Source organism: Sylvia atricapilla, chromosome 2 (genome assembly GCF_009819655.1).
Source record: "Sylvia atricapilla isolate bSylAtr1 chromosome 2, bSylAtr1.pri, whole genome shotgun sequence".
NCBI classification, from domain to species: domain Eukaryota; kingdom Metazoa; phylum Chordata; class Aves; order Passeriformes; family Sylviidae; genus Sylvia; species Sylvia atricapilla.
The window spans coordinates 44,681,331-44,696,968 of record NC_089141.1 but is presented as its reverse complement, the minus strand read 5'-3'; the positions used below and the strand labels follow the sequence as shown (position 1 = coordinate 44,696,968).

At 39.7% G+C, this 15,638-nt stretch overlaps 1 protein-coding gene across 2 annotated transcripts in view; it reads right to left on the bottom strand.

Annotated features, from left to right (window-relative positions):
- The window catches only part of NUP58 (nucleoporin 58), a 36,299-nt gene extending 22,149 nt beyond the window's left edge, over positions 1 to 14,150 (bottom strand). The window contains exons 1-9 of one of the 2 annotated variants that reach the window (XM_066313083.1): positions 13,923 to 14,150; positions 10,017 to 10,156; positions 8,652 to 8,687; positions 7,073 to 7,225; positions 5,890 to 6,024; positions 5,288 to 5,398; positions 2,543 to 2,567; positions 2,036 to 2,101; positions 1,080 to 1,254 (exon numbers count right to left, since the gene is read on the bottom strand). In XM_066313083.1, the coding sequence (XP_066169180.1) occupies positions 1,080 to 1,254; positions 2,036 to 2,101; positions 2,543 to 2,567; positions 5,288 to 5,398; positions 5,890 to 6,024; positions 7,073 to 7,225; positions 8,652 to 8,687; positions 10,017 to 10,156; positions 13,923 to 14,038 (957 nt within the window). In that variant the 5' untranslated portion in view covers positions 14,039 to 14,150. Of the gene's footprint in view, positions 1 to 1,079; positions 1,255 to 2,035; positions 2,102 to 2,542; positions 2,568 to 5,287; positions 5,399 to 5,889; positions 6,025 to 7,072; positions 7,226 to 8,651; positions 8,691 to 10,016; positions 10,157 to 13,922 lie in introns of both variants that reach the window. The other variant, XM_066313082.1, reaches the window with a different exon arrangement.
- Positions 14,151 to 15,638: the final 1,488 nt, after the last annotated feature.

Here is a 15,638-nt window from a genome sequence, read left to right as displayed (position 1 = left end):
GGACAGAACAAAAGATGGCACATACTGATAGCACACTAAGTGCTTAGAAGTTTAGAAAACACTGCACTAAACAGTCCAGAGACAATTTTTCTATTGTACTTCATAAATATAATTATTGAGGGATAGAAGGGAAAAAGGCAACAGTCAAGTACAAGGAAGTAACAAACCTAGAGGAGAAAGAATAGGAAAAAAAATATTATTTTGACTTTTTAAAAAAAATATGAATTGCTTTAGAAAAATGCCTCTCTATGGAAGTCATCATGTTATATATGATAATTACAGCATACACTTCTGCTTAATACCTCCCAATAAATTTACCATTTAGAATTTCTCAGTGCCTTGTTCTGTGATTATACTCAACTGCACCATGTACAGAAATACCAGAATATCATTAACAATCTTTTGTTTTCACAGGAAAAATGTTGACAAAGTGCAACTATGGAGTAAAATGAAGAAAAACATCAAATTTTTGACTTCACTTATTGATATAGCAAGCACCCTTGATATGCTAGATTACATAAAAGGTGGTACAGACCTTGAAAAGCATCTGCATCAAAACTTGAGCTCAAACTGTCTGCACTATTCAGACCATGATTGGTGGACAGAGATGTGGCCCAAGTTCCCTAATTGAATACTAGTGCTAATAAGAAATTTTGGTCCTTGAAACATTATGAGGTAATGTGGTATTTTTTTCACCCAAAGCCATCAGAAGAACACATCTTTCTATTCTGGCTGCCCCAGAGTCCATCATGTTGTTATCAATATGTCTCTACTAGCAGCTGAATATATTATTGAAACTGAATTAAAGTGGACATGCATTCTCTTCTAATGCCTTTGCTACACAGGAATAGTTTTCTGAAAATAAGTCATTTGACTGCTGTTGTCCTTACCTGAAAATACTGACATCACAGATTTCAGTTTCCCCAGTAACTTCAAAGAAATCAGAAGAGATTCAATTTTTCATTCTGTTTACAACTATTTAGCTGGACAGGTGTTAACATGACTGATAAAGGCTAGCTATCCTATATGAAATAATCAGCATACAAACCCTATGTAACCAAGGTTATGTTCAATTTTACCTGTGCAGTTTCAACTTTCAGCTTGTCAATATTAAGAATGTTTCTCTGTAATCCACTGGCAACTACAGAGAGAAGCTGTTTCAAAGCTTTAATGTCTTCTTGTACTTTAAGCATTGCTTTAGAGGACATTCTACTGATTTCTTCCTGAACTTGTTTTTGTTCTTTCACAAATTTCCTGGAAAAGGTAAAAAAAAAAGGGTTGGGGAGGAAAGAAACATAATATAATGAACCTGAAGCACCCAAATGTTTACCTCTTGGTCACATTATTTAAACAGCTATTAAATTTATTTTTCCAAAACCAATACTGAACAGTAAGATTACTATATGGCATAGTACTATCTTACATTTTAGCATGCTAATACTGTAAATAATGAAACCAAAACAAAAAAACAATTCCCCTCTCCCAAACTCCTCAACTTTAAATAACAAGTGTTTAAAAATGTTATGCTGACCCCGACAAACTAAGAGATATAAACTTTTCAAATATACAGTAATATATAAGCACCTATGTAAAAGCAATTATCACTTTGAACTGACAAATACCGTGCATGCAACTCAGTTTACAAATCATTTCCTTCCTGCCCGAGGAAAGACTTTTATAATTCTCTATGCCACAGAAGATCCATGATGCACATGCAATACAGGCGTAAGGCTCAATATTCAGTATGCATGTGCAACAGGTTGAATACTCTAAGAGAAAGACAAGTAAGAGCATATTGTTGGGCAGACCGATTTGCATAAATGCATGAAAAAGTGAGGCTGAAAAAAACCAACCTACTAAGACTTCAGCTACTAGAACTATCCAATCATTCTGTTCCCAAAACTGACCTGCTGAGGGGCCTTGGGCTAATAACTTATCCATTGTGGAGCCTGCGGGAACATGTTCTTGTCACAGAGCATCAACAGTATACAATACTTTAGCTAAACAACTGTCATAAATAAAAAGCACTACTCACTGTAGGTTTTCTACATCTTGACATATTACTGGAGGTAGATTTTCATCCTTCAGTGCTTTGCTATCTCTACAAGAGACAATGAATGTTTAGGTGGTCCTTCAATAGCGCCTGACATTTTTGCATGACTAGTAAATATCACTAAAACATTCAGGCCAGTGATTACGCAGTTATGCACCCATTGCATGAATGTTGCAACTAGGAATGATTTGGATTAATGCACGCAGATCTTATGCCAGGGTTCAAGCCTGTGGTGCAAGCACCATACAAGTCTGCAGAAACCACTTCTCAGAGCAGACGATCAATCTAGAGCAGATGCCAGATAAGCTGTAGGTAATCAATCTGAAGAATTGCAGTGCTTAAAATCATGACCAAACATTACCAAACCACTTATATTGCAAATGCTGGTTATACATATCTTTTATCAATATCAAATCAGCAGAAAAGCTAAAATATTTGTTCAGCTTTTTTCTATTAAAACACGGAATGCAAAGAAAATCTGACACTTACTCTGGTCTTGTTCCTGTTTTGTCACCTAGAAAATAAAATCTGTGGGTCATAAATAAAGCTTTGAAGAACAAATAAAATAATCTTAAAGCGATTTTAAGGAAGAACTAATGACTAGTCTGCTTGATTTCTCATAATAAGCAGAACAGACGAGGCTAGCCATAACAGAAAGCGTGTTTAAATTTACAACTCCTTCAGTGACAACTATCATTTCAGGGATAGTGGTTCAACAGTTGAGGTGCTAATTTCTTGGAACTCAGAGCAACCTTCTGTGTCACTATACAAGTGACAAATATATATACAAATGCATGAACAACTGCAGTTGCATAAGAAATCTGTTTCTGCTTGTGCAACATCAACTCACTTCAACCTGCACCCACAAAACATTCAAGTGTTGAAATTCAGCAATAGCAGTCTCCTCTCAGATACAAAGGCAATGAACATTTGCCCAACTGAGCTTCCTCAAAGAATTCTGCTATTGCATTAGGTCTAGAAATGAGTGAGATTTTACAGAACTGAAAATGTTACTGCTTATCTACCACCTACACATTTTAACTAAATATCTGTGGATCAAGATGCCAAGTGTCTCTGAGTGACAAAACAGACCTGAAAAAAGCATCACACGTAACACAGGGCACAAATACTTCTATTACAGCTGTGGCAGTAATTGCATTCCATCCCACAGCAGTCTGCTAGGAAGGGCACTCAGCCCAAGAAAAGGTCTTTATCTTTTCAAGCTGAATCCAATTCACATCCTGTCAGAGCCACAAAGGCAGAAAGCAGCTATACAGCTAATGCTACTACCACAGACCTTTGAAGCTGCACAAATCAGTGCTCCTGCCAGCAGAAGCTATTACTTTTAGAAGCAACATCTATTTAAAATGTTGGCAGACTCTGTCACCCAGTACTTTGGACAGACTGCATTCATGACCATTCCCTATGTCTTCTACTAATGGGGAAAAAAAATCTACATAAAATTAGGGGGAAAAAAAGCATCAGGGACAAACACCAGAATTTAGGACTTCTTTGTCTGCTGATTATCTAAACAATAGGCAGAAAGCTACGCACACTTCTTTCGCACTCCAGTCACTTTTTTTTCGTTGAAGTTGTTGCTATACATCACAACAATTCTTACAAGATACAAATTTAACATCAGATTTTGCTACTTTATTACAAGTGAGCACTTCAGATTTTACGTGTTTTAACATTCTCTTAGCAATACGAGAAGAAAATATGTATTAGAACAGGGGTTTATTCCCTGTGGCTGTATTTTAAAGAAATACTAGATGGTCAGAAGCAAAAACTTTGATAACCAGTTCCAGAAGAGAGAACACAGGCTAGTCCCTATCTGTCCTGGGATTCCTAGGGCACTTTTCTTTTAATAGCTCACATCACCTCCTTCATTTTCTTCATGAGGAAAAGGGAAATAAAACCCTCAAAACCATGGATCCACCACTCAAACCTTAATGCAGTTCCTCATACAATAGTACAAGCAACTGAACTGACAGAACTAAGTAGCAACACACAGGTAAGGATATTTATCAGGGCTGCTTAAGCCAGCACTAGCCATTAAGGGAAACACTTCTGGATTAAAATCTCAAGAAACAGTCTCCTTTGACATTTCCCACTGCTTAGCTAAGGGATCTCTGCTCATCCTGACAGCAATAGTCCAACTCACTCAGTTCCACTATACAACATACAGGGGAATTTAGATTTCCACCCTAAGAAGTGAACAAAACAACACTACTACCAAAGTAAATTTTGACTCTGTGGTTCTCTGGTCCTTATTTTATGATGCTTGTATGTTATGGAAGTGTTGTGGTACCCTAATATTATAGTAATGGAAATCCCCTAAGTGTCAGAGCCTTTTCATTACCCCAAGTTTCAGTAATGAATTCCAAGAATCAACAATCAACATCATGCTGACCACTCCAGTTTTGACAGTCAATATGTCCTCTCTTTTACAAGTAAGAACTCTCTCCACAAATTATGCTACTCTCTAAAGCTGGTTTCATAGAGCTTATGTATTTTCTTCTCCTTTAGGTATTGGCATACCTAATTCAAAATTTCAGTCCTGAACGAAATCAAGAACTTAATTTAACAGATTCCCCAGTAAAAGCAAGGCAAATTAACAAATGTCCATATGCCAATGCTCAATATTCCCTTACTCAAGTACTTTAAAGCTACCATAGAAGTAATTTTTTATAACTGGTTTTAACAACCTGACAAAACATATGTAGAGCTACACACCACCAGAAACAGTTTCGAAGAGTATTATCTAAAATTAGGACACTTCAGTTGTGCAAGTTTTCAAAAGAAAACAAGCCAAGTCTAAGATTTGTTACAGTAGTTTCAAACCAGTGCTCTTCATACTTGCAACACACTATTTAGACATAGCTCTGCTCCCCCCTCTAGTGACAATCTGACATAGAGCAGAAACCTAGGATGGCATTTCTGCAAGCAGCCCAGAGTCTTCGCTCCCAAAAAGCTCAAGGATTTAGATCCTGATTCAAGCTTGTACTTACTTTTTAAATTAATTTATTAGTGTTACATTGCATCTGCAAACACAGTCTTGTTCTTCTGTACAAACACAATACCTAACAATGAAATCAACTGAAATGCTTAGAAAGAAGGAAGAGTTGTTGACTTCAATTCCACACTGCTAATCCAATAAAACAGTCTTTGCTGCAGCGTTCTGATAATTCTCTCAATTAAAAAAAAAAAAAAAAAGTTTTAAAACAAACTTACTCTTTTTGTCTGAAGAACTACTAAAATCAATGCCACCAAGACCTTCACTGGCAGTAGTTGAAGGAGCTGCAGTTGTCCCCAGAGACAAACCCAAAGCATTCTGCCCAAGTCCTACAACAAATCCAAACAGCATTTTTGCATTTTGCAGTGTTATCATGACTACAGCACAGCAAAAATTCTTCCTCTAGAGCTAAAAAAGGAAGCTCTGAAATGAGAACACTGACAGTGAAATATTTTATTCAAACCAAAACTTATCAAAAGTTAGGAGCTTTCCATTTCTTCACAGACAGTCATGCACCACTGCCCTCTCCCCATATAGGATCAACTTCCTTGAGCCAATTATGGGAATGACAAAGATCTCCTTATATTTTCATTTTTAAAAAGGTATTAAGTAAAAATGAATTTAGGACTAAAAAAGGGGCCAATTATTTCAGTTTCCTTTTTATTGTCCACAGATAGCAACACTGTTCTTAACTGTAACACTATTAAAAACTACCCTTGCACAGTGTTAACACTTTCTATAAACTAAATCTTACATTTTAAAATCACACATTAAATACTATTGTTTTGAAACAGGAGGGAAAAACTAGAATAACTTTCACCTGTTGCTGCTGTGCTTGTATTCTGGAAGAGTGAACCTCCTAAGCCTGCTAAGGCTCCCCCTAAGGAAAGGCCTGTGGAAGCAGTTGTAGTCGGTGCAGTTGTGCCACCCAAATTTAATGTAAAGCCAGTAGTTCCTGCAGAGAATAGGAAAACAGCTTCATACAGACACTGCCCTCAAATACATCCATAGACAATCTGAAATAATTGAAAGGTCTGAACAGCATCTTTATCATAATTGGATAATAATGGTTTTTCCCACAGTTTTCACACACAGCCACAGCCTTCTGAATTACATGTTATTTTACTTTACAACCTTGTAATCCTAATTAGTCCATGTTAACCTGCAACTATACAGAAATTCTGGCAGTCCCCCAGAACGCTACAGATTCTGGAACCTAGCACAGAATTTATTTTACAGCAAAATTGAACTAGTAAGTGATACTGATTTTTCTATTAAAATGCCGAAATTTCAATGTTTTATGTTTAACATTAAAATATTTACACAAGACACATGATACAATAACTTCTCCGTGGTCGTTTGAGCTGCCTTCTGGAATTAAGCATTCCAACTTTCAGTAATAAAGGGAAGAATTGAGTAGAGAAAGACTACAAGCATAAAGGGACAGTGAACAGAGGGCACAGAGAGCTGAGCTCAAATACAGACTTTGAAAGTTAAGAAAAATAAAAGTCTCAATTACCATAATCCACAGTGCAGTTCAGCTGAGTTAAATATGATGGCAGGTGTATGACAAAATGAGAAGTAATTTAAATTTTTAAAAACATTAATGTTTAAAAACATGATTTCCACTGCTGGTTAAGCATTTCAGACCACCTGCAATAGGCAGACATTTTCCAAACTTTGAAAGCTTCCTACTTGTGCAGCTGCAATCTTCAGTGAAGTTAACAATAAGAAAAATAATTTTACATTATGATTTAGCTCTTGCAACACTTCTAATGACTCAAATTATATGCTGTTCATATCACTACGTTCTCTGACCGTAATTCTTTAATGGGTATTAGGGTATCCAAATTTAGAACTCGAGAAGTCCAATGAACTCCATTATTCATGTACCACAAGGTTACACAAATAATAGAAAAACAGATGTAGAACTGTTATACAATGAAGTTTTACTGTTAACAAGCAGACAAAAAATAGCCCCAAACCCCTAAACATTTTCCTACCTGCTGCAGGAGTTGATGTAAGAGCAGAAGATAATGAGAGGCCACCCGCTGAGGTAGAAGTAACAGGTAAAGCAAATGGCGTGGCTGAACCTGCAGGTTTGTTAAAACCTAAACTAAAGCCAGTGGTAGCTGCTGATGTGGTGGCAGGTGTGCCTAGAAGAAATCCAAAACCAGTTATCACTCTTGGAACATTCTGTTTAAGAATGAAAGCTAAATTCACCACCTCTTCTGCATCTCATTTAACCATCAGGAGTGACACAGCACAAAAGATCACTTACATCAAGTAAAATATTCCCACAGAACTCTCAAATTAATTTCAGTGTTTTACACCAATTGCACAGGTATTTTTGCTCCAGAATTCCTAGGAATCCAGTGGGCTTTAATTCTGGACTGGCAATTATATCTACTAGCAATCTTAAAACTGCATTAAAAAACCCCAACTTCTACCAAAAGCATCTAGTAGATGACAAAAACACCAGTAAATGGAGTGATAAACAATTCTGCTCAAAATACAGACTGCAAATTCTCAACTAGATGTGCACACCAAAATGAATGCACGTATACTCTGAATTTGTAAACAAGAAAAGTATGGTATGTTGAGATGTCACTCTCTCAAAGTTTGCTTTTAAACATTTGTTAAGTAAAACAAATAATTTCTATTTCCTGCTGTTTTCATGGTAAGAACACATTTCGCATTCTAGAATCCCTATTCCAAAGTAAAGGAGCATGCACATACATACAAAACCACAACAGGAAACACCTACTTCGTATTCTCAGTACTGCTGTTTTGGATGACATAATTTCATCAAGTTAGTGAAAAGAATTAATGCATAGCACTGACTTCCACATATGATTATGTATCACACAGTCTCTTCTGGTTAGCTGCTGCTCCTCCCTTCTGCCCCTTTGATTTGCTTCTTTATTCAACACTATTTTTTCCCTGTTTATTCATAGTACGGCTTCCTAAGTTCTTGGACTGCAGTGTCTCTTGTAGCACCTCCACCCCTAACATTTGTGATACTCAAACTCAGTTACTCCTCAGACCCTCAGCTGCTTTTATTAAAAAGACATAAAAAAATCAAAACCAACCCATACACTCCTGTACTTCTAATAACAACTGCAAAACAGTCACCACCACAGATGGGTCAAAGAAACAAAAAATATTCCTGCAGTCGGTTCCCAGTTCAACCCTCTTTATCTGTCTAGAAGAGAGAATTACCAAACAGACATGTTCACACAGGGACCACTAGACCAAGAAATTCTGTATGAATAATTCTTTGATAACATATCTCCCTTCCCTCTGCTGAAGGATGAAACTCATTAGGGGAACACAAATACAAAATCCAACTTTTGATTGCCACTGTTGTACAAGAATTGAATAACCCTTTAACAAGTAACACTGCCCAGAACTTCAGGGATCTATTCTGATTTACAGCCTTAACATTTGGACTGCAAAGCAAACAGCAATTAGTAATTGGGAAAAAGCTCACATATGATCACTAGCTCTACACATTACAAGAAAGATCTCTCTCTTGGGGTTTTCTGCCTGGCAACATTAAAATCCAAATTACGTCCTTACCTAATGTCAGTCCCGTAGCAATAGTTGTTGCTGTTCCTGCTTTAAGAATGAGAACAAATAAACAGGGTAAGAACAGTAATAGAAGGTCACAGAGTAGCTGTGACAGCAAAAAAACAGAAAACCATGAAACAAAAGCCTGAAATAATGCAACATTATGAGAAAACTATTATACAAGAAGTTTTTTCTGTAGTGTAATGAAAAATAAAATATTAACACAGAACACAGTATTCATAAACACCAGCAGCAGAAATTAAAGCACAACTGACTTCAAAGAACATAACTTGTCTTTGTAAGAAGCTGCTAACCTTTGTTAACCTAGTGAAGCTGATGTTAACACAGCAGTATATTATCTGAAATTTCAATAAAGTAAGGTAAAAAGAGAAAAACTGGTAATTCTGTCATGTATTTTTTCAGCCACATGGTGGTATGTAACATCACCATGTGAACCAGCAGATTTACAGTATAATGAAGAGGATTATAGAGCCTGAAGTCCTTGTAAAATCCTGTGTCTTGGTTTAGGGTTTCTGCCCCACTGGTAACTTAAAGAGACTATTCTGGACACGGTGTTAGGTCATTTCATATTTTAAAAACCATCTGATTAGATTATCAAAAGAATCACTGAAATAAAGTTACCCCAATTTTGCCAATCACAGCAATTCAATCTTTCAGTCTATTGCTGATTTTATTTTAAGTAGATTGCTCCTTAAACTTTCCCCATCTACTCATATAAGCATACAAGTAAAGGACCATTTTACCTAGCAATATTGCAGCGAAGTAAAAATTATTTTTATATCTGCCTGATGGCTGAAAAAACTCCACCCTGTCAGAAAAGTTTTTATTCTTTTGTACTCCATTACTTCTACAAGAAACTGTGTGTTCATAGGCTGAATTACAGACCAAACAAAATATTCAATTCTTTCAGGCATATTGCATTAAATATCTCCAAACAACAAACTCAGAAAGGTTTACTACTGCAGAATTACGAGTATTGCATTACAAACGAGAACCATCTCACAAAGTTTTAAAATACTTTTAAAATCTAAATATACCTCAATCTTAAGTCAATTTTGAGCATCCTGGATGAGGAATTAAGATTTCTAAAATCCTACAGAACAATTTACACATAGCCCAGGAAGTTTTCTAGTAACTGCAGCTGTGTTTCTGCTGCACTGGTACCACTTAATTCTCAATGAATGATCTTTCAAACTACTCAACAAAGTGGTTTTATAAAACCATACAAGTATTAATCTGAGCTACAGAATTTTAAAAGAGTAAACATTTTAGTACGACCCAGTTTTTTGAGTACATATAATTTATGTCTTCATTGCTGAATCCAAAACCTGCAGAACAATTATTCTTTTCTACCTGTACTGGTGCTTCCTAGTGTAAAGCCAGTGGTTGATTTTGATCCAAAAAGTCCACTTCCAAAGCCCAGTGAAGGAGCCGATGTAGTTGCTGTAGCAGTGGAAGAGCCCAGAGTTCCAAAATTAAGTCCTCCTGTTGAGCTATTACAAAACAAGACTATTAGCAGTGATTCTATTTCAAAATGAAAACATGCCCTTCCCTTACTTCAATTTCTTGCTACGCCATCATTCACTTTCCCACAAACATTCATCACAAACAACCCAGCTGGGCAAGACATAGTCCAAGCTCATTGCCACTGAACAGGCGGAGGGAGGACATTTCCCCCTTTCCTTCCACAGCTCTGGAACTCCCAATGCTTCCCTGACACCAACTCCAGCATTTGTCCAGCCACTGCTGAGCTGACAGATCTTACTAGACCACTTGGAAATTTAAAGTTTTCTCTGTTAGATCATTTCATTCGTTCTGCCTAATTGTTCTCCCTGTGCTACTGAAATGAGAGAACAAAAAGTAGAAGAAGCAGAAAGATGTTAACAAATCTGTATGAAGATCTTTTCAAAGCAGCTTACAAATCCAGTCAGTTCTCTCTGACTGGGAACTTCAACCAGTGTTGTTTCTTTCATTCCAAAATGCTAAGCAGAGACACAGAACCATTCACATCAACAGCATTACCTTCATCCTATCTTACTATCAAAACACACTGAAGCATGAATTTATTTTCTAACTAAAATGTTATCCTTTTGCACAGGTTCCAGCCACATGCCTACTGCAGTTTTTTTGGACTATCTGTCAGAAAGTTACAGAAAAACAACTTCCAGATCTACTTCTACAAACCATGGGGAAGAGAAAGAAAAGAGAGAAAATCACTAGGAAATGTGAAATTAGGAATTTTTTAGGAAAATAGGAAATTTTCCTAGTCATCACTAGGAAAATGAAGGTTTTAATATTTCTTTTGGGTAACTACACATTTTAGAGATTTCACGCCAAATAGAGAACAAGCCTTCCAATTAGCACAGAACACATAAGAATACAAGAATCATGGCTATCTCCAGCCAGTGAAATTACAGGTACTAGCACCTAGATGAGCCTATGGCTTTAAAATTTTGTTCTCAAATGATGAAAGATCAGATGAATAGTTTATCAGATGAACAATTTGTAGTAACTTCCTGGTCCCATTTTTGAGGCTTTTTAGAAAAAAGGTTCAGTTTTCACAAACACATTTTGCTTAAGTACAACAGCAAAACTGAAACAAAATGCTATTTAGACTTCACCAAGGAGTTTTATCTTTCAGATGTTCAGTATTCTCTCACTGTCTCCTTATCTCCTATCTCTTTTTGTATGAGGGCAGCTCCTAAAATAACAGGTCAAACACAAAAGTTCATCCTTATGAAAAAGGTACAATTAGCTCTTGAATTATAACTTCCCAAACTATCAATAAAACTGATCATGAAAAGCTCAGTTGGTTGCAAGTTTAGAACTAGGCATGAGTTATTTTTTAGGCAGTAATTCGGGAAGCAGAGTGGCCAAGAAGTTTAGAAGGACAAAGACTCACTAATGTCCCACAGGATCCAGAGCCTTTCAGCTGTCTTTACTCCCAAAATTTCAACATACCAAACTGCAGCACCACTACTTAAACATACAACAGGGCGCTTCTCTCACTAGTGAAGAGTTTATGTGTCTCATCTCTTTTCTAGTAGATGATTCTTCTGTGGAAGACTTTTGTGTTACACCATTCCCGTAGAAGAAAGCCAAGGTACAAACTGTGATATTGGCACTGCAGGAGGACAAAAAAATATCCCCAAATCCAACCAACAGAAATAAAATGAAGTGACCTTTTTTCCAAGGCAGAAAGAACCAAAATGTAGGAACAAAGTAATGGCAGCATTTTCACCAGCAGGACAAAGCATGGGCCAGAAGCACACAGATGGAAGGAAGAGGAGCTCAGGTCACTGAAGTCAGGTCAGAACTCCAGCTCTAGAACTAGAATGAAGCCCTGCACCTAGCTAAGGCATATGACAAGAGAACTAAAAAAGAGTGCACGTACCTGAAAGGCTGCTGGTGCAAAGCAGAAATTAGACAGATTGGTATGTCACAGAAGCTTTCAGACACCAGAAAATATATATATATATATATATATATATATATATATATATATATATATATATATCAGACAATCAAATTCTTTCTCTCCCAACACCTGGCAATATCATCTTAGACTCAGCTCAGAAGAACAACTTCTTACAGTCTTACACATGTTGTCGAGCAAATTATCTCATGGGGATGCTCAAGAAGCAGTAAGAAGGCCCCTTCCTCTATGATATTTCTTGAGCAACAGCCCTGAAGACTGGTCTTGCTTATAAAAACAAATAAATGAATAAAAATACAGAGCACCATACTGCTATTACTTAGCACCTATTAAACTTTTTTTAAGAAATAAAAAAAGCCAGATAGAACACAAAAAAATGCCACCAAACCAAATTATTTAAGTTCAATAGGCTGTTTCAAAAGTACAGACCAACAAGACAAAATAGTTTCCCTTATTTCAGTACATTTAGAAGAATGGTTTTGAATTAACAAACATTATTTTGAGTTGCTGGTTTGAATCACAGGAAACCTACATTAGGAAGGCATTAAGCAAAAGAGCAAAAACTCTTTGTCAAGTCTACATAAGCTTTACTATAGAAGTTAAAAAAACAAGAAAACAAACAAAACCCACAAAAAACCACCACCACAAGAAAACTCAAAACCTCACCTCCTTCCAAAATCAAGCAGAAATAACAAAAGAAAGTCATCAATCTGTCACAACCACAACATTTACATTACTAAAGGAACTCAGAAATCTTACTCCCTCTCCTATAGGCTCCCAAAGAAGCGATACTGTAATTTAACCCAAGAATTAAATGGCTGTCTTTCAGATCCAGATGTTCTGTTCTCTCCATCTCACAATGGTATTTCCTGACGTTTCTAACACGTATTTCTGAATGCATCACCTTATGCGAAGCTCCCCTGAGTAACTGCCCCTGTCCATTTAGCTTACACTACAGTGATCAATCCTGACCACGTCTGGGAAAGTCCCTGACACGAAGTCCCACAACAGCCTCGATCTTCAACAGAGGTACAACAGCAAGCAGGTCAGAATAAACAGGCTCTGCTAGTCCGGCTATGTGCAAAGAAACAGATAACGGAAAAAAAAAACAACAAACCAAACCCACCAACAAGAAAGACTTACCTGTTATTCTGAGAAACCTAAACCATAATGCCTGGAGTAGAGAGCCTGCTGCATATCACATGCACAAAGTCCTCCTCTCACTCCAAGATACTATACACCAAATATAAGGTTATTTTTGTTAGAAAGCGTTAGATGGAACCTAACTTCTACAACATAAACAGAACATCACTTTTGGACACTGAACATGTGGGCTCTGGCATCAACGCGCTCCACGCCGCGGATGCAAACGCGGCTGACTTCTGAGAGAAACCTGGACACACATCTGACTGACATCAGAGCGGCAGGGTGAACCGTAGAGGAAGGCACCCAAGGCCAAACCAAAGCACAAAAAGAAGAGCAACTCCCTTAATTACCAGCTGCTGACCAGATAACTACATCTCTGCATAAGGCGCAAGCCGGGAAGAAGACAAGGCAAAGGAGGCCGGGGCAGACACGGCGCAGCCGGTTCGCCCGTACAAGCAAGGGCCCTGCGGCCGGGAGTGCCGGAGCCCCTCGGGAGCGGGCGAGGCGCCGAGAGCCGAGCCCGGGGCAGTGACTCGCTCGCTCACACAGGCACGGGCCGCCCCGGCCCTCCGCACCACGGGGGCCCTGGTTCGGGCTGGGCCTGGGCCCGGGCGGCAGCCTCAGGCCGCGGGGGGCTGCCGGCACGGGGAACCGAGAGCAGCGGGGTGCCGCCTTACCTCGGCGTGGCGGTTCCGAAGGAAAAGCCCCCGACTGCTGCTCCTCCTCCTCCTGCTGCTCCGGCGGCCGCCGTGGAGCCCAGGGTGCCCGCGCCGAAGGAGAAGCCCGCAGACATGGCGGCGGCGGGAGCGGCGGGAAGAGCCGGAGAGCGGGCCCGGGAGCCGGCGGCGAGGCCCGGGTCGGTGGGTGAGCGGGTCGGTGTCGGGGCGGCGGCCCTCAGCCCCGCATGGCGCCCGCCGCCACCTGCGGCGCGAGCGGCGGCACCGAGCGCGCGGACGGACGCCGGCCACGCTCCCCTCCGCGCGCGCCGCGGTGCACCACGGGACGGCCCGGCGGCCCTTAAAGGGGCAGCAACGCGGCGGCTGCGCTCGGGGAGAGACTAGGTACAGGCTGAAATGTCAGAGGTTTCCTCTCAGGAAACACTGCTAGAGTGACCGAGCACTTACCAGCTTGCCCAAATAAGTAGTGGTGGGGTCTCCGTCTTTAGTGATTTTTAACAGCCGCCTGGACGTGGGGGCTGTTTGGCACCCACCTCCAGAGACAACAAAATGAGCCACCTTCCAGGAATATCCCCGTGTGCAAGACGCACAGACTGAAGCAGAGGCCTGGGTAACCAGGGAATGGTTCATTTCCCACACACCTACTGTCACCCTGTTGGCTAGGAAAATTAATCAAAGATGCCAGAGGATTATGTCCAAAAAGAAGACAGGAGTCCTGTAACTTTATTTGAATAAAGGGAGAGGCTGTGGGGCATTTCCCATGGGGTGTCTAAAATTGTTGGGGGATGCAGCCTCCCTTTTCCCAAGTTTCCAACCACATCACCCTCTTCCTTTTCCCCACTGGCTGAGGTTCTTGGAAGGTTCAGACTTTCCAAAACACCTACTTTACGCCCCTGTTTAATATACACCCCTCTTTTGTTCTATAAAGAAGAAAAACTATTCATAATAAGTATTTGTTCTTTTTTCCTAGGTTCAAGAATTTCACATGGCCTTGGCTTTGCAACAGTCTGTGTTGACTAGTAACATTTTCTAGAACCAATATTTTCTTCTGTTCCTTCCCTATCTGTAGGTTCCTAGCCCTATGTACAAGCAGATCCACATGGTCCGTTTGTAAAGACACATTTGTCTTACTCCTTTCACCGTCATGGGACCCATGGGTACAGTTCTTAGGCATCCCCATGTGGGAGACTGGTTCAGCCCATCGACCCTCCCAGAAGTTATGACAGAGTCTTCCATAACTTCTCTTCATACTTAACTCACTTTTATATTATTTCTTTGCATCTAGGTGGACACTGAGTGACTTTAGTCGTACATCCTAGTCAGTGAGTGGTGGTCATACCTTGGCACGTGGCTATCTCAGAATTGTATCTGAAATAACCTGGTAATGGGAACATGCATCACTCCAAGGAGAGTGATTTCACCATGGCTGCTGAATCAATAGCAGCACCTCTTCCTTTATCTCCCTTGATTTTCAGCAGCGGTGCAGTTTATCAACTGGAAAACACCACCCAGTTCCCACCTGTGCAAGGCTTTGGACTGAGCCTGGCCGCGGGCTGTCCCCTCTGATCCACCATCCTTTTAGTCCCCCTTAGGCTGTACTGCGTGTGGCGGCGGTCGGGTGCACCGACCGCGTTTTCCCTTATCGCTTCCTCACGGCTTCCTCTTTGTCCTCCGTCGTTTTCCCCACGCCGCCCCTGAGGCGTTCCCGCCGCGCGG